The 23607-nt window shown below is 41.4% G+C and overlaps 1 protein-coding gene across 1 annotated transcript in view; it reads left to right on the plus strand.

Moving 5' to 3' along the window:
• Window positions 1–19714: 19714 nt before the first annotated feature.
• The window catches only part of Saxo1 (stabilizer of axonemal microtubules 1), a 99747-nt gene continuing 95854 nt past the window's right edge, over window positions 19715–23607 (plus strand). Inside the window, exon 1 of the mRNA XM_087903889.1 lies at window positions 19715–20016. Within this exon, the coding sequence (XP_087760015.1) occupies window positions 19976–20016 (41 nt within the window). The 5' untranslated portion in view covers window positions 19715–19975. The remainder of the gene's footprint in view (window positions 20017–23607) is intronic.

Consider the following 23607-nt stretch of genomic DNA (forward strand, 5'->3'; position numbering starts at 1 on the left):
ATTTAGAAGAGAGTTTCACACACACACACATTTCTCACACATATATGTGTATGCGTGCATATGTGTGTGTGTGTGTGTGTGTGTGTATAAGGGCTTTTCTTCCATCCTTAGTTTTGGTTAACAAACTCCCCACCCTTTTCTCACCCCATACTTCTACCTCATCACTGCTTAAAATTTTAACTTCCAGTATCTTTCCCTCTATTTTCTAGTGTGTGTATTCTACTATACCCTCACCCTCACCTTTTTTTAATTTTATTTTTGGTTTTTCGAGACAGGGTTTCTCTGTAGCTTTGGAGCCTGTCCTGGAATTCGCCCTTGTAGACCAGGCTCGTCTTGAACTCACAGAGATCCACCTGCCTCTGCCTCCCGAGTGCTGGGATTAAAGGCGTACGCCACCATTGCCCAGCTACCCTCACCTTTTTTTTAGCCTCTTGAGTTCCACAAGTACTCCAAAGTAAACACATAAATCTAGAAATTCAATAAACTTTGTTCTGTATATTTACTGTCTGATTTTTTTTTCAGGTTTGTTTTTGTGTGTGCCTGTGTGTCTGTGTGAGTGTATGCCACACGTGGCAGGCGTCTGACAGGGCATTGAATCCCTCAGAACCGAGATTACAGGCAGTGGAGAGCCACCTTAGTTGGGTGCTGGCAACCAAACTTGACTCCTTTAGAAGAATAGGAAATTCTGACAAACTGCTGAACTATCTCTCCAGTCCCTACTATTTTAATTATAGTATGGTGAGAGAAGTCTCTTTTCTGATCTCTGTGTGGTGTTCTGAATGTCTTCTGTATCTGGACTGACAATCTCTCCCTAAATTTGGAATGTTTTCTGCTTGATTCATTTGAAAAACACTTTCCATGTCTTTATACATGAGTTTCTTCTCTTTTTTTCTATGCCTATAATCCAATAAATTTGATCTTTTCAGAGTATCATATGAATTTCCATTGGCGCCTGCTCATTAATTTACCTTTGTCCTTGTTGGATTGCTTCATTTTCTCCACCTTGTCTTCATGTTTAGATGCTTAGATGTTCTTTCCCTCACCATCCATTCTTACTGATAATTTCCACTGAGTTTATTTGATCTATTATGTTTTTTACTTCCAAATTTCAAATTAGTTTTTCCTCATTATTTCTATCTATGGCGAATTCCTTTCATATCACCCACTGTCTTTCATATTTCATCCGGCTGTTTGTCTGTGAGTCTGAACATGCTTATGGTCATTGTTTCTCCTTCAGGGGTCTCTGTGACCACCCTTGCCAGCAGAGCAGTGATTTGTGGAACGCAAGAGGTAATTTGCTTCAGCATGACTAAGCGGCTGGTGTGGTTCAAACTTTGGGAATTTGACCCTGAGTAGTTTATTTCAGGCATATTTAAGCACAGCCCAATTTGGTGAAAACTTTCCTGTTGACAATTAACTTAATCCTGTGTGCACAATAAAAGCCCATGGCCTGACTACATCGGAACAATTTGTAGTACAAGTGACACTTTCCATAAGGATAGGTCCTATAGATTGATGAGGAGGATCCGCTGTGGTCTCAACCATACAGAAAGCACAAAGGTCACCAGGCTGTTAACCACATCCTCTCCCAGTCTTCTGTGCTGATAACAAGTTATACATCCTTCCGTTTGAGGGGACAACCCTGTGTGTTTAACATTCCTGGTTTCCCTAATGACCTGTGAGCACAATGACCTTCATGCCCTCTATACCCCCTTTTATTTTTTAAAGAGAAAATTGTGACTTTAATAGAAGCCAAGATTGAATGCAATACCTGCATGGCTAGTCTAACTAGTATAGGCAAGCCTAGCAGAATTATAAGAATAGCTACCAGAGGAACCTAGGAAAGGGGAAAGCCACCTAACGATGATGGCCTTTCAAAGGTCACTTGAGAGATTTTGTTTATTCCCCTATGCAGATCATTAATTTGACCACCCACAGTATGAGAGACATCTGACACATCAAAGCCACACATGCCAGGACATGGATGACACCCAAGATTGTGCCTGAGCAACAGATAATCTAAAGTGGTTCTGTTTTGTAAGACCGTGGTCCTCAATTCACTCATGCCTTGATTCATTTCTGCTCATATTTTTTGTTGCAATAGTAGTAGTTTTACTAATCAGTCAGGTCATCTTTGAGACCTCTCTTTGTATTCCAATAGTCACTGCTGGAACGGGCAGTAAAAACGTCTAAAAACAACCTTTACGGGAAAACATCGTACTGTCTCCTATTACAGGCATGCCCTTTATTTCCCCTGACAAAAGGCAATTGGAGTCTGCATTGACAAGCTGAGAATTATCATGTAATATAGTCAGTAAACACAACAGCATCGTTTTGGGGTCAGTAGAATTATGTCCTTGTTATCTCCGTAAGTCATTGCCTTATTTTTCCTCCTGGAATGTCTCCTCTTAATGGGTTTTCAGTCTATTTTTAGATGTTTTATTTGACTGGTGGTCTCTGGGATGCTGTCCTGGTCTGATGCATTGGAGTGGGAGCCATCTGGTTATTCATTTTCTGGAAAGATACAAGCATAACCTCGCCTTGATGTTAGAAGAATATCAGGCCCTTTCCATTGGTTTGTCTCTAGATTTTTCCATTCAACATATGTTGTAGGCTGTGTCTCCTTCAGAGCAAAATGCTTTTGGGCAGCAGACGTATTAACCTTTAAAGTGAACAAATTTGAAGTTAGCATAGTTTGTGGGGATTTAGATGGGCATACACACCTTCTTTTTACTTTTAAAATTTGCCATTTCTGTGATGGTGTCATTCTACACCAGCCTGATCATGTGGATTGTAAGGGATTTCAGTAATGTGATTAATATTACATAAATTGTAAAACTCCTTAAATCATTTGTTTGTATAAGCAGGACCATTATCAGTTTGTAGTTGTAATGGGAGCCCTAGAAAGGAAACGGATAAAGAGCTGCTTGACAAAGTCAAGTTCCAGATGTGCCACGATGCTGTTTTCCTGGAGCCCCCAGGGCAGCGTGCTTTACCTGAGGCTGTGCTCTGCGTGGGAGGCGCAGATTGTTCCCACTGTCTTTGGTATTTTATCCAACTCACTCTCACTAGATGGCATTGCTGTAGGGCTAGTAAATTTGGAGGGAATTAAGTTGTTTTGATTTTTCCGAGTTCTTGTACTACTGTCTTAATATGTTTGCATCTGATCTATTTCTTTGATTGCTTTATTTTTTACTTTTTAAAGATTTGTTTCTAAGTGTGTGTGTGTGTGTGTAGGTGTAGGTGCCTGTGGAGGCCAGAGGCATCGGATCCCCTGGGAGCTGGAGTAACAGGCCCTGTGAGCCATCCGACACAGGTGTTGGAAACCTAACTCAGGTCCCCCTACAAGAGCAGTACATATTCTTATCTAGTACATACTCTGTCTATCTAGTCCCTGCTCAATTATTACTATTATTTTTATCAGTTACATTCTTTCAGTCAAAGTATTTTGTTCAAACAGATGTGGTAGGGTTGACTGTATAGTTTAAAACACAATTTCTAAGACTACGAGCTCTGGGGGCCTGGAGTAAGCTCTATATTGTTTCTAGAGCAGGGCCTTCACTGCGAGAGCAGCCACTGCTGTTTGCTACCTTTTAATTACAGACCTTATTACAGATGGTTGTGAGCCACCCATGTGTTGCTGGGAGTTGAACTCAGGACCTTTGGGAGATCAGGCAGTGCTCTTAACTGCTGAGCCATCTCTCCAGCCCCAGGCTGTTTGATAATACTCTTCTGCCAATGTACTAACCAATTACTAATGGTGGGTGCTCTGACTTCAATAACTGTTGCAGGATAAACAACCAAGAGGAATGTGGCATATGCTTGAATTTTAGTTAATAATATTAGAAGTGGAAGGCAAGGAAGGTAGATAAAGATGAGTATTAAATATTAGATCTACTTTGAAAAAATAGGTTACATGTGGATTAGGGTTAAGCCTTAAGATCAACTTTGGGGGGAAAAACACTATCATGGTGGGTGAAGTGAGTAGGAGGGAAAATTGTGATACAGTCAGGGTCCAAAGAGTTTAGAGATTGTTAAAGCTATGGAAAGTTATAACCAGGAACTAAAACGAGGAGGTGAGGATGAGAGAAAGAAGTCATAGTAATAAGGGGCGGTGGTCTACGAGATGGGGCGGAAGAGTGCAGCGACGAATGCCGGTAGTAAACCGGGTGGACACATAAACAGTGGTCCTAAGACCTAACTGAGCAATGCAGAAGCCAAAGCAAAATCGTCCTGAGACACAGATACTAGAGTAGAAATTAACAATAGGAAGTAAGGGAGAAAGACCACTCGTGCAATGAACAGCTGGCATAGCTGTGCAGAGTTGAAAGATGACATTGTCAGATCCTTCTGCTCCAGTGGTTCCATACGGTGCAGACGCAGAGTGTGGGAGACTTGGTCTCTGCAGCCTTAGTGTTCTTAGGGGCCTGACATGTGGGGCATGGGAGGTTGTAAGTGCTTTCCCAGTGACTCCACAGACTCCTGCTCATTGCCGGGGCCTTTATTGTTCTAAATGGAGGGCTGGTCCACTGCAGTCAGGCTGATTTTATTTCTTTATTTAATTTTATTTTCAAGCTTGGGTTTCTCCATGTATCCATGGCTGTCTGGAACTTGATCTATAATAAACCAAGCTGGCCTTAAACTCACAGAATCCTCCTGCCTCTGTCTTCTGAGTGCTGGGATTACAGGCATGTGCCACCACTGTCAGGTTTATTGAAAAATTTTTATTACGTTCTGAAATTTGAATGTGTGGGCACATGTATGCCATGGTGTATGTGTGAGGTCAGAGAATGACTTTCAGGAGTTGATGTTCTGCTATCAGTAGATGCTGGGGCTTTGAACTCAAATTGTCACTCTTATTAGCAAGTGCTTTACCTGCTGAGTCACCTGACTGACGGATTTTTTTTATACATCTTCTTTTAAAAGTTGTTTTTATTGAGCTATATATTTTTCTCCACTACCCTCCCTTCCTCCCCTGCTCCCATTATACCCTCTCCCATGATCCCCATGCTCTCAATTTACTCAGGAGATCTTGTCTTTTTCCACTTTCCATGTAGATCAGATATATGTATGTTCCTCTTAGGGTTGTCTTTGTTGTCTAGGTTCTCTCGGGTTGTGATTTGTAGGCTAGCTTTTCTTTGCTTTATGTCTAAAATCCACTTATGGGTGAGTACATATTATATTTGTCTTTCTAGATCTGGGTTACCTCACTCAATATGATGTTTTCTAGATCCATCCATTTGCCCGCAACTCTTCAGCTGAGGGGCAGTTAGGTTGTTTCCAGGCTCTGGCTATGACAAATAATGCTGGCATGAATATAGTTGAGTACATGTCCTTGTGGTATAATTTAACATCCTTTGGGGATATACCCAAAAGTAGTATTACTGGGTTGTTTCCTAATTTTCTGAGAAATCTCCATGCAGATATCCAAAGGAACTGTACCAGTTTACATTCCCACCAGCAACGCAGGAGTGTTCCCTTTACCCCACATCCTCTCCAGCGTAAGTTGTCATCAGTGTTTTTGATCTTGGCCATTCTGACAGGTGTAAGATGGTATTTCAGAGTTGTTTTGATTTGCATTTCTCTAATGGTTAATAATGTTGAGCATTTCCTTAAGTGTCTTTCAGCCATTTTAGATTCTTCTGTTGAGAGTTCTCTATTTAGGTCTGTACCCCGTTTTTAAAATTGGGTTATTTGTTCTTTTGATGACCAATATTTTGAGTTCTTTGTATATTTTGAAGATCAGACCTCTGTCCGATGTGGGGTTGGTGAAGGGAGCTTTTCCCATTCTGTAGACTGCCATTTTGTCTTGTTGACCATGTCCTTTGCTTTACAGAAGTGTCTGAGTTTCAGGAGGTCCCATTTATTAATTGTTTCTCTCAGTATCTGTGCTACTGGGGTTATATTTAGGAAGTGGTCTCCCATGCCAATGCATTCAAGTGTACTTCCTACTTTCTCTTCTGTGAGGTCCAGTGTGGTTGGTTTTATGCTGAGGTCTTTGATCCATTTGTACTTGAGTTTTGTGCATGGTGATAGATATGGATCTATTTTCATTCTTCTACATGTTGATATCTAGTTATGACAGCACCGTTTGTTAAATATGCTTTCTAAATCATTTTATATTTTTTGCTTCTTTGTCAAAAATCAGGTGTTTGTAAGAGTGCAGATTGGTATTTGGGTCTTTGATTCAATTCCATTGGTCCTCCTGTCTGATTTATGCTATAACCAGTCGATTTTCATTACTGTAGCTCTGTGGTAGAGTTTGAAGTCAGGAATTGTGATGCCTCCAGAAGTTCCTTTATTATATAAGATTGTTTTGGCTTTTTTGCTTTTCCATATGAAGTTGAGTACTGTTCTTTCAAGGTGTGTGACGATTTTTGCTGGGATTTTGATGGGCATTGCACTGAATCTGTAGATTGCTTTTGGTAAGATTGCCATTTTTACTATGTTAATTCTACCTACCCAAGAGCATGGGGGATCTTTTCATTTTCTGGTGTCTTCTTCAATTTCTTTCTTCAAAGATTTAAAGTTCTTATCATACAGTTCTTCCATTCATTTGGTTAGAGTTACTCCAAGATATTTTATATTATTTGTGGCTGTTGTGAAGGGTGATGTTTCTCTGATTTCTTTCTCAGCCCATTTATCATCTTTGTAAAGGAAGGCTACTGACTTTTTTGAGTTAATCTTGTATCCTGCTACATTACTGAAGATGTTTATGAGCTTTAGAAGTTCCTTGATAGAATTTTTGGGATTAATTATGTAAACTATCATATCATCAGCAAACAGTGAATAGATATGGAGAGAGTGGACAACCTTGTCTTGTTCCTGATTTCAGTGGGATTGCTTTGAGTTTCTCTTCATTTAGTTTGATGTTGGTTGTTGGCCTGCTGTATACTGCCTTTATTATGTTTAGGTATGTTCCTTGTATTCTGCTCTCTCCAAGACCTTTATCATGAAGGAATGTTATATTTTATCGAAAGCTTTTTTGGCATCTAATGAGATGATCATGCTTTTGTTTTTTCAGTTTGTTTATATGGTAGGTTATGTTGACAGATTTTCATATGTTGAACCATTCCTGCATGTCTGGGATGAAGCCTACTTGGTTATGGTGGATGATTTTTCTGATGTGTTCTTGGATTCTGTTTACCAGTATTTTATTGAGTATTTTTGTATCAATGTTCATGAGTGAGATTGGTCTGTAATTCTCTTTCCTAGTAAAGCCTTTGTGCGGTTTGGGTGTCAGGGTAATTGTAGCCCCATAAAAAGAGTTTGGTAATGATTCTTCTGTCTCTATTGTGTAGAACAATTTGAGAATTATTAGTATTAGTTCTTTGAAAATCTTGTAGAATTCTGTGCTGAAACCATCTAGTTCTGGGATTTTTTTAGTTGCAAGTTTTTTGATGACTGTTTCTATTACTTTATCAGTTATAGGTCTATTTAATTTGCTTATCTGGTCTTGATTTAATTTTGGTAAGCAATACTTACGCAGAAAATTGTCCATTTCCTTTAAGTTTTCCAATTTTATGGAGTACAGGTTTTCAAAGTATGACCTGGTGATTCTCTGGATTTTCTCCTTGTCTGTTGTTATGTCCCCCTTTTCCTTTCCGATTTTGTTAATTTGGATATTCTTTCTCTGTCTTTTGGTTAGTTTGGATAAAGGTTTGTCTATTTTGTTGATTTTCTCAAAGAACCAACTCTTTGTCTCATTGATTCTTTGTATTGTTTTCTTTGTTTCTATTTTGCTGATTTCAGCTCTCAATTTGATTATTTCCTGCCATCTAGTCCTCCTGGGTGAGTTTGCTTCTTTTTCTTCTTGAGTTTTCAGGTGTTCTGTTAACTCACTGGTGTGGAATTTTTCCAGGTTCTTTATGTAGGCATTTAGTGCTATGAACTTTCCTCTTAACACTGTTTTCATTGTGTCCCATAAATTTGGGTATGTTGTGTGATTTTAGTTGAATTTTTAGGACATCTTTCTTTCTTCCTTTCTTCCTTTCTTCCTTTCTTCCTTTCTTTCTTTCTTTCTTTTTTTTTCTTGACGCTTTGGTGATTCAGGTGAGCATTGTTTAATTTCTATGTGTTTGTGGGGTTTCTGAAATTAGTGTTTCTGTTGAATTCTAATTTTAAGCCATGGTGATCCTGATAAGATACATGGGTTTATTCCATTTTTTTTGTATCTGTTGAGGTTTGCTTTGTTACTTAGTATTTGTTCAATTTTTGAGATGGTTCCATGAGGTGGTGAGAAGAAGGTATATTCTTTTATGTTTGGATGGAATATTCTATAGATGTCTTTTAAGTCCATTTGATTCATAACATCTGTTAGTTCCCTTATTTCTCTGTTAATTTTCTGTCTGACAGATCTTTCCAGTGGTGAGAATGGGGTGTTGAAGTCTCCCACTATTAGTGTGTGGGGTTTAATGTGTGATTTAAGCTTTAGAAGTGTTTCTTTTACATATGAGGGTGCCCTTGTAAATGGGGGTATAGATGTTCAGTATTGAGATTTCCTCTTGATCAATTTTTTCCCGTGACAAATTTGAAATGTCCTTCTTTGTCTCTTTTGATTGATTTTAGTTTGAAGTCTATTTTGTTAGCTATTAGGATAGCCACACCAGCTTGTTTCTTAGGTCCATTTGATTGGAATTTTTTTCCCCAACTCTTTACTCTGAGGTGATGTCTGTCTTTAAGGTTGAGGTGTGTTTCTTGTATGCAGCAGAAGGATGGATTCTGTTTCTGTATCCAATCTGTTGTGCCTTTTTTTTTTTTTTTTGGTGAATCGAGTCCATTTATATTAAGTGATTATTAATAAACAGTAATTGCTAGTGAAAGACCCCCAGTGTGGGGAGACTCTCACTCAAGTCTCGGGATAACACGACCCCCCCCCCAGTAACTCACGAGAGACCATCCTTGCTGCAATCACACGAGGTTTAATGACAAGATGACAAGACGGGAACCAGTGCACTGGGGCCGAGACTCAACCCATGCAGGGGAAGAATTTGAACCCGAGCAGTTGGGAGAAAGGGTTTTTAAGGGAAGAAACCACAGCCCAGTAATCCGAAAGGGGTAGGGAGGTTCAGTGATGGTCACAAGGGGGCAACTCCCTGTTCCTCAAGGTTATTCTCAAGATTATAATCTAACTTTATCTTCAGCTAGTTCCTGAAACACTGAACCGGCTAATTCTAGATTTCTGATTCTTCCCTCCCTGCTTAGATTTTTGGTTTTATGTTTTCCTGCTAGGGGGATCTGGATTTATCCAGGTCTTTCACTAGTTCCTGTTATTTTAGTTTTTGTTATTTGTCTTCGGGATTTGCTGCTGTGAGATCATCTATTGTCTGTTATTTTGTGGATGTAGCTGACTTCCTTGGGTTGGAGTTTTCCTTCTAGTACTTTGTGTAGGGCTGGGTTTGTGGCTAGGTATTGGTTAAATCTGGTTCTGTCATGAAATACCTTGTTTTATCTGTCTATGGCGATTCAAAGTTTTGCTAGGTATAGTAGTCTGGGCTGGCATTCGTGGTCTTTTAATGTCTGCTTAATGCTTGACCAGGACCTTCTGGTTTTCATTGTTTCCATTGAAAAATCAGGTGTAATTCTGATAGGTCTGCCTTTATATGTTACTTGGCCTTTTTCCTTTGCAGCTCTTAATATTCTTTTTTATTCTGTATGTTTAGTGTTTTGATTATTATGTGTGAGGGGACTTTTTATTTATTTACTTATTTTGGTCCAGTCTATTTGGTGTTCTGTAAGCTTCTTGTATCTTCACATGCATATCCTCCTTTAGGTTGGGATTTCTTCTATGATTTTGTTGAATATATTTTCTGTGCTTTTGAGTTGGAATTCTCCTCCTTTTATCCTTATTATTCTTAGGTTTGGCCTTTTCATGGTGTCCCATATTTCCTGGATATTTTGGGTTAAGCTTTTTCTTTGACTGTTGAGTCTATTTCCTCTATTGTATCTTCAGCACTTGAGATTCTCTCTTCCATCTCTTGTATTCTGCTGTTCATGCTTGTATTTGTGGTTCCTGATCATTTTCCCATATTTTCTGTTTCCAGAATTCCCTCGGTTTGTATTTTTTTAATTGTCTCTATTTTGGTTTTCAAGTCTTGAATCATTTCTTTCATCTGTTTGATTGCTTTTTCTTGGTTGCCTTAGGGATTTGTTGATTTCTTCCAATTTTTGTTGTTGTTTTTTCTCCATTTCTTTGAGGAAAATTTTCATCTCCTCTTTAAGGGCTTCAAACATTTTCCTAAAGTTACTTTTTAGGTCATTTTCTTCTGCTTCATTTGTCTTGGGATGTTCAAGCTTGCTGTTGTAGAGCCACTAAAAAGAGTGCTGAATTGCTCTTTTTGGTGTTGAGTGTGCCCTTACCTTGTCTACCCATCTTTTCCTCTGAGTGGTGTAGTTGGGGCTGTGTCTCTAGTGACCACTCTTCCAGGTGCTAGTGGATCTAAGGCTCAGATGGTTGCTCCTCGTGATATAATGGGGCCACAGTTCCAGTCATCCCAGAGGTAGCTTGGACCCCCCCCCCCCCCGAATTCCCGAATTTCCTGTAAACAACTTGTTTTCTATGCTTGCAAATGCTCCAAGCAAAACAACTTGTTTTCTTGTGCTTGCAACTGCTCTTGAGCAGGAGACAGGGAAGTGGTTCCTGGTGGGTTTGCTTCTGAAAATCCGGAGAGCTAGGGCGTGACCATTGGTCAGGGAAGGCACTGTATAAGCTGCCCTGGAACACAGTGAAGTTGGCATTCTTTCTTCAAGGATGACCCGTGTCTCTCCGTGTGTATGTGTTTCAATCTCCAGCACTATCCTGTAGTGCAGGCACCGCAATTCCCAGAGGTTGCTCTGCAATCCCCCATGTCATCACTGGCTCTGGCCTGCTCCCAGGGAAGCTGCTGGCTCAGACCTGCTCCTGTGGAGGCCTGCTCTGGGCCTGCTCTCTCGAGGTCACTCTCTGGTACCTGCTCCAGTGGAGGTCACTGGTTCAGGCCTGCTCCTGTAGGGGTTGCTGACTCATACCTGCTCCCGAGGAGGTCACTCACTGGTCTGATTTTCTTTTAAGCAGGATCATTTTCTTGCATTAAACATCTTCTTTTACCTTTCTAAGGTAATTACAATATTAATTTTAAAAAGTTTTTTATTTCTGCGGATTTCACCCAGGGACTCCTACATGCTGTTGTCTGCATCTTTAGACTTGGGTGTCAAATTCTCCCAAGAGTTTTCCACTAAGTATAAGTCCATCATCATTATTTTTTAATAATAATGGTATTATTAGTTAGCTTTTCATTGATGTAAAGAAATACTCTAGGTTGGGTATGGTGCTGTACACCTATAATCCTAGCACTAAGGAAGTGAGGCAGGGAATCGAGTTTAAGGCCTGTCGAAACACAGCACAACAAAAAAGAAAGCACAGAATGAAGCAGTGAAAGACCCAAGAGGTGAGTCTGAGCTTGGAAGCCAGAAACAGGGAGGGTGGCAGGGAGATGAAACAAACACCTTAGTCTCAGGATATTCAGAATCACACACACACACACACACACACACACACACACACACAAGGCATTTGTCAGAACTGGGTATGGAATGAGTTACAGACCAGTCATTTGTTACTTTCTCGTGGTTCCTCAGATCTCCTATAGCTGCCATCTTAAGTAAATCATTCTGAATGCCCACACCAGCGCCATGTTGTTTAAACCTATGCCTGGTTCTTGGTATCTTTATTTTTCTCACCAGGGCTTAGGGGGAAAAGATGGTTTATTTAACGTTCAGTCTAAATGGCCTACAGCACATTCAATGAAGGATGCCCTTGACTACATCACCTCATGGCTCATGATAGGAATTGTGAAAATGTGTGTGGGCATGTAAATTATTTTGAACTAGGTGCAGCTTCAAACTACCCTCTCACGAGAACCACAAAAGAGTCCCATGAGAGCTGCTTTCTGACGGTGGCTTGACTCCCAAAGGTTCTCCTGTACCTCAGGAGTGCTTTCCTGTGCGCCAATTCTTCATTCAGAGCCATGCTTTGGGGACATCAAGCATGATGTTTTGAATAGAAGAAAGCTTGTCTCCCACTACTGAGTTTGTAGGCATGCTTTAATCTTTCTGTTTATAATAAGGAGCCCTAGGCCTCAGTGTCAGGTGTTCCTCCAGTCTAGACACCCTCTGATTTATTGATCCTGGGGGGTGAGACTGATAATCTTTGGTGAGATAATTGCCCACTTATATGAAACTGGAGAAGGGGATCCACAAGCCTATGTTTTTCTTAAAGATAACTCCAAATGATCCACTTGTTAAAGTGTAATTTTTACCCTGTCATCAAAAGAATAGCCTTCACCTAGATTATTCTGAAGTGTATGTGGGCGGCTGTGGCCTTGGAGTATAGATTTAGGTATTCCCAAATACAGTGTTCCAAGGTAAAAACAGTCTCCCAGAATTTTTATAGTAACAGAACAAAGAAAACTATAAATCAAAGGATTAAAAAAAAAAGCTTTGGTGGAAACATCAGGGAGATGGCTCCCCAAGCTGGGGACACTCTGCTGCTGGGCTTGGATGCTGGCTGACTTTTAATCATGAAAACTAGGATTTGGTTAACACTCAAAAAGGTTTTTATCTGCTTGTCAGGATGTTAGTTACAATGCAGGTGGGGCAAAGGACTAGAAGGTTAATGATTTCCAGGAAAAACTGTAATTGAGCCCTGGAACCATAGCATTCCAAACCCCCCTCCATCTCAGAAGGATGTGTCAGCCCAGTACACAGCTTCTTTCCGGGTACTCGTGCACGATCCCTACTGAAGCCTTCAATTCTTCACTGTTTTGGATGTTCTGTGGTAAAAATTACTTTTCTGGGCTTTCCCCACTTCTGGCTCAGGATTCTGCTCGTTTGAGTCGCCAGTGGCCATGTCAGAGGAGCAGCAAAGGGCAATTGAAGTTCAGGAGTCAGCCACTAGGGGGAAACCTCCGATGGGCGAATCTCAGATAGGCAAGGGCCCAGACCCCGGACTCCAGAATGTCTTCTGCTTCTGCTGTGCCTTTACATGTTTGCCATTTTTCTCTGCTATCTGGCATGGTGTGAATGGCCATGGGGAGATTCCCACTGCCTGTAACGTAGTGTGCTTATCTCATGGAAACAGCCCACCCTACTGGGCATTTCTACTTATATATTATTATGAAGATGGTTTCTTCCTAAGCTCTACTGTCAAACTGATGACAATGTTGGTTTAAATAGAGTTTTGATGATAAAAAATAAAATAAGGAAGTGTGACACAGCTAAACCCATGAGTTTTTATTGAGGAGCCCTATAGACTGTGCCTTAGGTTAATGACTAAGAAAAACAGCGGAGTCCCAGCAGCCCATCTAGTTTAAATTCTTCTCATCTTAATGTTGGGAGATGGACTGGAAGTTTCGGAGTGAATCATTACTGAAACAAAGCTTTGAAAATAAAGTTAGACTAAGGTGGTTTTTTTTTTTATTTTTCAAATATGAGGTGAAAAACCCAGGAAGACAATCTAAAGTTTGAGAAAGGCACATAGTTGAGTGAGGAACACTTTAAGATCAGGGAACAAGAACAAAGCGGCCCACTTATTACTAGCTGACACACTTTCCTTGCTAGGATTGGTTGGTGATCAAAGATGATGATTAATTCCTTATGCCCATTTTTGCCCTCAATCTTCGGATTCAAAAAACTATTGATGAGTGGGTATACACCATAAAGATTTAAGGTGGAGGTGACTGATTCTTTTTCATATTTAAAAGTTTAGATTTGTGATTCTTTTAATATTCCTTATTAGATTACCTTTTAAGATAAGTCCTTTCTTTGCAATTGCAAGATGCAGCTTGCCAGTAAGATAATATCTTGCTTGTTTATACACTATTAATTTATAACAAGTTGCTTATATAAATCTACATGGGATAATTTGTTTTTCACCTGCAATACTTAAAATGTTTAATCATGTAAGGAATATGGAAAACATGTTGTGTTTTACTTGTCTTAATTGTAATCATCCACTTGAGAAACAGATGTAACCACACTGTAATTTTTATGTTGCTTGACAGATTTTGCTGGGGTATATAAATTGTAGGGAAAAGAATAAAGACAGAGTTAGAAGAAAAACATCAGGAATGAGAGAAGGAAATCACCGGGAAAATAAAGAATAAAGAGAAGGCAAAAGAAGAGTAAAGAAAAGGTCTGAAGGAAACCCTCAAGAGAGTATGAGCATCCTGCCCCTAACCCTCTCAGATAAAAAAGTCTTAGTACTCAGACTCCATGGATTCCATTTGAGGCCTGCACTGCTGGAGGCTGGGCCCCAGGCAGGGAAAGTGAGTCAGCTGCGTCAGTGCTGGTCCTTTGTCTTCTGTTCCCGTCTTAGAATTTACCCTCTTATCTCACTCCTGTCCTTTTTGTGGAATTTAGGGTAAAGACTTACAGGTGACTTTATTTGGACAAGAGAAAAATCTTTAATCCAAATAATCAAAACAATAAGTCTCTCTCTCCCTCTCTCTCTTTCTCTTTCTCTCTGAGACATACTAGCATGGAGGTCAGAGGACAACTTTTGGAAGCCAGTTCTCTTCCTTTACCATGAGTGTTCTGGGAATTGAATTTAGGTTTTGGACCTGGTGGCAAGTATTTTTACTGTTGGGAACTGCTGACCCTCAGACCCTGAACTTTTTATGACCCCTTGCCTGCCGCAGTAAACAACTTGTTTTCCTGTGCTTGCAGCTGCTCTGAGCACGAGACCCTCAGGAGTTCCTGATGGCAGGGGAGTGGTTTCAGGTGGGCTTGCAGCTGAAAAATCCTGAGACCTAGGGCGTGGCCATTAGTCAAGGAGAGCCCTATATAAGCTGCCCTGGACCACAATAAAGTTGGCATCCTTGTTTCAAGAGCGAACCATATCTCGGTGTGTTTTTAAATCCCCAGACCCTTGCCTGATTATAGTTCCAGGTGGTGCAGACGCTACAGTTTACTACACTGAACCATCCAATAGGATCTTCTTATTTATTTATTATAAGCAGCTCATCTCACGATGTAGCCCTGGTTGGTCTGGAACTTGCTGTGTAGACAAAGCTGCCTTTGATCTCATAGAAATCTACCTGCCTCTGCCTCCTGGGATTAACTTCTTAAAATTTTCCTTTGAACATAATTTTTATCCTTCTTGGGTAAATAAGAATAGAATTTCTGGGTTATATTATATGGTAAATAGTGTGACTTTTAAGAAAATAGCCAAAGTATTTTCTTTCCTTTTTAAATTTTATTTATTACTAAAATTTTTTTTTATGTCCTGACTGCAGTTTCCCCTCCCTCCTCTCCTCCCATTCCTTCACCCACCTCTCCTTGGCCCTTCCCCCATCCATCCACTCTTTCATTTCTTTTCAGCAAGGGGCAGGCCTCCCATGGGTATCAACAAAGCATGGCATATCAAGTTTCAGTAAGACTCAGCACCTCCCTTGTATTTAGGCTGTGAAAGGCAATCCAGTGTGAAGGATAGGTTCCTAAGAGTCAGCTAAAGTATTAGGGAGAGCCCCTGCTCCCATTGTTAGGAGTCCCACAAATAGACCAAGCTACACAACTGTCACATATATGTAGTCTCCAACCCAAGGAAGTTAGTTAGCTACCCCCATGAAAACATAGGCAACAGGTAATCCCACAGCAGCAGAACCCAAAGAACGGAAACATAAACACATATACCACCACCACCACCACCAAATAACAGGAATTAACCATCACTGGTCATTAATATTTCTCAATATCATTGGACTCAATTCTTCAATAAAAAGACACAGGCTAACAGAGCAGATAAGAAAACAGGATCCATCCTTCTGCTGCATACATAAAACACACCTTAACTTCAAAGACAGACATTACCTCAGAGTAAAGGGTTGGGAAGAGATTTTCCAATTAAGCAAACCTAAGAAGCAAGCTGCTGTGGCCATCCTAATAGCTAACAAAATAGACTTCAAACCAAAGTTAATCAAAAGAGATGGAGAAGGGCATTTCATATTCATCAAAGGACAAATCCACCAAGATAATGTCTCAGTTCTGAATGTCTATGCTCCAAATACAAGGGCACTCACATTATTAGAGCTTAAATCAATACTGAATCCCACATATTAATAGTGGGAGACTTCAACACCCCACTCTCATCAATGGACAAGTTGACCAGACAAAAACTAACCAAAAAAAAATGGATCTAACAGATGTTATGATTCAAATGGATCTAACAGATATCTACAGAGCATTTCACCCAAACACCAAATAATATATCTTCTTCTCAGCATCTCAGTGAACGTTCTCTAAAACTGACCACATACTTGGTCACAAAGCAAGTCTTACCAGATACAAAAAAATTTGCAATAACCCCCTGTGTCTTATTAGATCACCATGGATTAAAGATGGAGTTTAATAAAGTATTATCTTCTCCTCATTCTTGTTTTTTTTTTTTTTTTTTTTTTTTTTTTTTTTTTTTTAAGACAGGGTTTCTCTGTAGCTTTGTAGCCTTCCTGGAACTTCTTCTGTAGACCAGGCTGGCCTCAAGTTTACAGAGATCCACCTGTCTTTGCCTCTTGAGTGCTAGAATTAAAGGCATGCGCCACCACTGCCTGGCTCAACAAAGTATTTTCTAAAACAACTACAACCATGTCATACCCCAGCTAGCAATCTGGAAAGTCAATACTTCTGCCTTGTCCTTGGCAGCAATATTGAATTGCAGTCATTCGAATCAATGTGTAGTGGAATCTTACTGAGTTTGCAACCTGTATATCCTAATGGTTATTGCTATGCATTTTGTTGGGGGAGGTCTTGAGGACCATTCTCAGGCCTGGTGACTTGCTAGGAGGACTCACAGCTCTCAGCATATTGCCTTACAGCTCTAATGATTACACAGAGAGAACTCAGAGAATCTAGCACAAGGGAGAGCTTCTCAGGCTGAAGGCTGCTGAGAACCAGGTGCTAGCTTTCTTGCATTGGCCTTGCAGAAGATCAGCTTAATTCTCCCAACACATGAAAGACTGTCTGGTAGGGAATCTAAGCAGAGTCAGTTCTTAGGGTTCCTCTCCTCCCCTCCCAACTCTGTCTTTTCTCTTTTGAAGCACAATTAATAAAAACTCAAAGACAGATATTGGGGTTCAACCTGAAGATCAGACAAGCAAAGTAGTCAGCCACTGACTCTTAATTCAACATCCGTTTGAAAATAGTGATTCTGCCTCCAGGAAACCTCAGAATGACACTGAGCCTGCGAGCTTCATGCCAAGGTTTTCATGCCAAACACATTGACCGGATGAGCCATCACCCTGGCCCCTCACCTCCGAATTGAACTGCATAGTCATGAGACACTCTCCACTTTGCAAATCTTCATTTCCTTGGGCTATTTTTTTTTTTTTAGCACTGATTGGTTTGTTCTTGTAGCTCCTGACAAACTCAAAAGGACAGGGAAGAGGTAGGACATCCTGAGGTCTCTTTGCTTATCACAACTATATATTTTTGTCACTGTAATAAAAAAAGCACTCATTACCTGATCATTTTGGATGACAAGGGCCACAGGAAGGTAGTAAATTGGACAATGAATATTCACCTCTCAAAACTTGGCTTCACTTCCACTAGCAGGTTCATGAATAGATAGCAAGGTTTAGGTAGCAGTGTAAAGAATGCCAGTCTCCAGACCAGCTACTTTGTAAAAACTACATTGTAGACCCTGTCCCTTGACACTGAACAGTGTGTACACATGGTGGCCCTTGTCCTTGGCAATGAACAGTGTGTGCATATGGTGGACCCTGTTCATGGCGATGATCAGTGTGTGTGTACATAGTAGACACTGTCATTACAATGAACAATGTATGTATATGGTGGGACGTCTTCTTGGCAATGAACAGTGTGTGCACATGGTGGACCCTGTCCTTCCAATGAATAATGTGTGCAGGTTTTGGTGTATTTTCCAAAAGCTTTCATTTCTCTCTCTGAAGCCTCCTTCCTTGCCCTATTTCATCGCACATTTCTACGTTCCCCTTTATCAGAAAGTCAAGAAGTAGCTTTACTATTTTTAAGAATGATTGTTAAGCATTGTGCCAGTTTGAGTTTCTGTCTTTGACTTTCTATAACCCAGGTGGGGAAAGCATAAATAGTTAGATACTAAATATTTTAGCTTCTGCGGGAAAAGAGGCAAGATCAGGAATGTTTCTGTAGAATGTGACAAAAATCCAAATCTTTGTAGACAGTGAAATTAGAATGTTATGTTTCACAGATCATGTAATGATACTTTAATTTTTCCAACCATTTAAACCTGTCAAACATTCTTAGCTCAGTGGCCCTACCAACTAGCTACCAGCTGAGTGTGGACAGCCGGCAACGATTTGCTGACTTCTGTACCAGTCTGGCGTGGAAGAAACACCTAAGCCACGGCACACAACAACTCAACATTCTGCAGCCCACGATTCCTCAGACACTTGCAGACCAGACTGACAATCTGAATTCCAGCCCTTGGACTGGGTGGACAGGGAGACCCAACTTCTGCAGGCTGTTCTCTGACCTCCACGAGAGTCACGGTACACATGGCTCTCACTACCCAGAACCTGCAATAAATCAGTGGAGAAAAGAAGCAATGTTTGAATCCAACCATTCTCCTGCAGAAGTCTACTGTGTACTTTTGTTTGCTTTTGCGAAAGGAAAGGCTATGCAGAACTGATCTTCTTGCCTCATTATCCCAGGTGCTGGGATTCTAGGCACGTGCCACCATCTCCAGCTCTAAAGCAGGGGCCCTTGACCTTCCTTTATCATCCGAACAAGCTGCTGTCTTGTGAAAACATGACTCCCAGAACAAACAGTCTTGTTTATGCTTCTTTGAAATAGAGTGAAGCCTCACTTTGCAACCCAGGCTGGTCTTGAGCTTTTGACAACCCTCCTGCCTCAGCCTGTATGTGGGGATCACAACCTAAGCCATCATGTTGTGCTCAGATTTGGGGTTCTTTGATACTGGAGATTCCAGGGCAAATGTCTGAAGTGGTTTTCAGGACCAGGTTAACTGTTAGGGGAGAGAGGTAAAATCGAATCTTCAAAGCTGTGGTCCTTGAAGTGTGGGCTGTGGTCCAGCACCATTGTCATATCATTAAGAACTTGTAAGAGATGCATGTTTTCTGGAGCCCAGATCTCAGAAACAACAGAAACTCGGGGTGGGGCCTGGCAATCTGGTTTCTCTCGAGCCAGGTGGTTCTGATACTGCTAACATTTGAGAAGCGCCTAATTCCAGGCTTCACTGCCAGCCGCTGGAGCAGCATTGAACCACCTGAGCAATAAAGGGCTGGGCCTCTCATACAGCTTTGTTCTCAAGAATGAAGCAGGGCCTGCGGTTGAGAGCAATTCCAAGATGCCTGGCAGCCAAGACACAGATTTTCCAGAAAGATCTGGGAACGGGACTCAGGGCCAACATTTTGGAGGTCAGGGCATGCATTTCCGTAAGGAGTGTAGTGTGGTCTTAGAGATGGCACGTGCCACCCTGATGTTTCAGTGTCTTTGCATTATGTGACCATGGTATTAATTAACTCGGGGACCCAGAGGCTTTTCAAAGCCCTCTAATGTATCCTCCACCATCCTTCCAAGGTCCAGTGGGAGAGTCCCTGTCTTGGGGGCCAGTGAGGCAGTGGGAGAGGTCTGACCTCACAAGAGGCCCTTGTGATGTCATTGACACCTCAAGATGCCCTTTTCTGTGAAGGTCACAGGGGACTCAGTCCTGGACCCTGCAGCTTGCAGGGGCCAGGCTGCTGGCGGCAGGCGCGTGCTTCCAGCGGCAGAGGTGGGAGGAAGCATGCAGACTTGAGCCGGCCTGGCGAGCTGTCTGTGCTCGGTGCTACTTGTTTGCGCAAGGACAGTTTCAGGAAGGGAATAGACTACAGAATTTTGCAAAAGGGCCACCTAAGTTTTCTTCTGAGCAAAGACAGCATCTATCAAGGTCCTCCAGAAGTGTGCTTGCCGTCCCGCTGTGGTGGTGGGCGCTCCGAAGTGAAGGATGGGGAAGCGGAAATGCATCTGCGATCTGTGCTCCTGCGGGTAAGGCAATCGCCCCCCATCAAGGTCAATCTGAGGAGGGGGCTTGATTTTTACACTCCCTGGGGAACCGAGTCATTTTCTTAGAAGACAGGCAGTGTCTTCATCTTGCTGCCTTCCCAGGCAGCATCACACTGGAGTCTGGTTTCAGGCTGGATCGTTGTCAATTACCATTTGACGCACACCTGTTGAAACAGCATGCCCATGTTCAGTTGTATTTTTTTTTTTTCCTGTGGTCCTACAGGGTAGAGATTCAGGAACCTTAAGAGTGGACTGGGCCGAGCCTTATCCAGATTGAGGCCAGTATTGTTTCTTGTTAGGTATAGATGGCCAGTCAGTGCTGCGATTTTTAGGACGGGGGAAGAGTTCTTTTTATGTGGGTCGATTTTCCACTCACAGAAATTGGTACTTTGTCTGGGAAGCACAAGGCACTGGTACCAGTTGGTGCAGTGTTGAGGTGGACAAGGGTCACCGGGGAAAGTACTTCACAGTCTCCTGCCCAAGGCCTTGTGGGATGCCTTCTTGTTACCTGCCTGTAGGACCATGCTGAAGTGAAGGATAGTGGAGGCAGGGTTTGGGACAAAGCTTTGGGCTGCTGTCTCTGAGATGATCCTTCTGTCTGTTTTCCCAGGACAATTAGAGGACTGCAGTACTAGACCAGGGGATAAAAGGTTAGAGGGCAGTATGTAAGAGGGTGGACCCCGGAATTGCTCCCCAACCTTCTGGTTCTCAGCTTTGGGGTTAAAGTCTTTGAGTCCTATCTTTGCACAGCAGGAGAGGCCCAAAAATGTGAGCCCGTTTCCACTCTCAAAGGTCAGAGAGTTTCTGCTTGCTCTAAGTTATTGTCATTCCACCCTGGTGGAAGTTCAGAGAGTTGAAACTTACTTCTCTTCCTTCAGGGTTATTGTCTGTTGCTATCTCAAACAAAGGTCTCACCTAGATTTAGCTCAGAGAGTTCTGCTCTCCAGGTTATTGCCAACAGGTGTGTCTAATAGCCAGCCCTTATACTTCAGGTATGGAAAAAGTGGAACTGTTTCTACCTCAAACAAAAGTCTAAGGACCCAACTAAGTTTCTACTCCTTTAGGGAGATAACAATGGATTCCACCCAGGGAGTGCTTTGCCTACAGAATGTTTTGGTCTAGGGTGTAAGTGTTACTTGGCTTGTTCTAGCAACAGAATGTAGCTTGCAACCTTCAACTGGTATGTTCATTTCCTTGTATCATGTTAATGCAGCTTTTTTTTTTTTAAATCTTACTCCTGCCTTTTGAGGAATTTTAAGTAAATGGAAATTAAACACGGGTGATTCAGCATCACTGGAACTCCCTCCTGGCACCATCCTGTTTCTGTTTATTATTTTCACTCATGTCTTTGCTCCTTTTACTTATTTTTCTAATCTGCATGCTCCTACCCTGGTAAATGGTATTATTTGTCAAAGCTGGTCTCTGACACACAGCGTGCAGTCTAGGTAGGAAGGCAGGACACACTGGAGAGGCTCAGGATATGCAATCAGATGCCACCCCAACCCACCTCCTATTTGGTGTCTGTCTCGGACGGATGCTGTTTTCTCTTCACCCTGCAGAGTTGCTTCTTCCATTGGGTGTGAAGTCTCTCTGGTCTTTCTTCTTGCCTCCTCCTGTGTCTGTTCCTTTCCTTTATGGTCTGTCAAGTGCCTCTGCTCTGATCCTCATGTCGGTCAGCCTTCCCTCCTGACTTGTAGTCTTTCTAGTTTTTTCTCCTGTGGGTTTTATTTTTAAATTGATTTTTACTAAGCTCTACATTCTTCTCTGCTCCCATCCCTGCCTCTCCCTTCCCCTTCAACCCTCTCCCAAGGTCCCCATGCCCCCAATTCACCCAGGAGATCCCGTCTTGCTCTACTACCCTTGTCTCTTAGATCCATGCATGTCTCTTCCAGGGTCCTCATTGCTGTCTAGGTTCTTTGAGATTGTGATTTGTAGGATTTTTTTTTCTTTATGTTGAAAAACCACCTATGAGTGAGCACATGTGACAATTATCCCTCTGGGTTCAGTCATTTTGGGTCACCTCACCCAAAATGATGCTTTCTAGCTCCATCCTGTAAAACTCAAGATGTCCTTAATTTTTCTGCTGCGTAGCACATGTCCTTGTTGCACGATTGAGCATCCATTGGATATATACCCAAAAGTGGTTTTACTGGGTCTTGAGGAAGGTTGTCTCCCAATTTTCTGAGAAATTGTCACACTGACATCCAAAGGGGCTGTACCAGCTTGCATTCCCACCAGCAATGCAGGAGTGTTCGGCTTACCCCACAACCTCTCCAGCATAAGATGTCATTAGTATTTTTGATCCTGGTCATTCTTACAGGTGTGAGATGGAATCTCAGAGCTGCTTTGATTTGCATTTCTCTGATGACTAAGGATGTTGAACATTTCCTTAAGTATCTTTCAGCCATTTTAGATTCCTCTGTTGACAGTTCTCTGTTTAGGTCTGTACTCCATTTTTTTTTTATTGGATTTTGGTGACCAGTTTCTTGAGTTCTTTTTATATTTTGGAGATCAGACTTCTATCTAATGTGGGTTAGTGAACATCTTCTCTCATCAGGTTGTGATTTTGTCTTGTTGATTGTGTCCTTTGCTTTACAGAAGCTTTTCAGTTTCAGGAGGTTTCATCTATTAGTTGTTTCTCTCAGTGTCTGTGCTACCGGGGTTATACCTAGGAAGTGGTCTCCTGTGCCAATGCGTTCAAGTGTACTTCCCATTTTCTTTTATATAAGGTCCAGTGTGCTTGACTTATGTTGAGGTTTTTGATCCATTTGGACTTGAGTTGTGCACGATGATAGATATAGGTCTATTTTCATTCCTGTACATGTTGATATCCAGTTATGCCAACACCATTTGTTGAATATGCTTTCTTTATTCCATTTGATATTTTTTGCTTCATTGACAAAAACCAGATGTTCAAAGATGTGCGGATTGATATCTGGGTCTTCTATTCAGTTCCATTGGTCCTCCTGTCTGTTCTTATGCCAATACCAGGCTGTTTTCAGTATGGTAGCTCTGTAGTAAAGTTTGAAGTCAGAGATTGTGATGCCTTCAGAAGTTCTTTTATTGTACAGGATTGTTATGCTATCTTGGGTTTTTCGCTTTTTCATATGAAGTTGAGTATCGTTCTTTTGAGGTCTTTGAAGAATTTTGCTGGGATTTTGATGGGCATTGCATTGAATCTGTAGATTGCTTTTGGTAAGATCGCCATTTTTATGATGTTAATTCTGCCTACCCAAGAGCATGGGAGATCTTTCCACTTTCTGGTGTCTTCTTCAATTTCTTTCTTCAAAGATTTAAAGTTCTTGTCGTACAAGTCTTCCACTTGTTTGGTTAGAGTTACTCCGAGATATTTTATGCCATTTGTGGCTATTGCTCTGATTTTTTCCCCAGCCCTTTTATCATTTGTGTACTGAAGGGCTACTGATTTTTTGAGTTAATCTTGTATCCTGCTACATTACTAAAAGTGTTTGAGTTGTCGAAGCTCCTTGGTAGAATTTTTGGGATCACTTATGTAAACTATCATATCATCAGCAAACAACGAGAGTTTGACTTCTTCTTTTCCAATTTGTATCC

Source organism: Myodes glareolus, chromosome 3 (assembly GCF_982192425.1).
Source record: "Myodes glareolus chromosome 3, mMyoGla1.1, whole genome shotgun sequence".
Classification (NCBI taxonomy): domain Eukaryota; kingdom Metazoa; phylum Chordata; class Mammalia; order Rodentia; family Cricetidae; genus Myodes; species Myodes glareolus.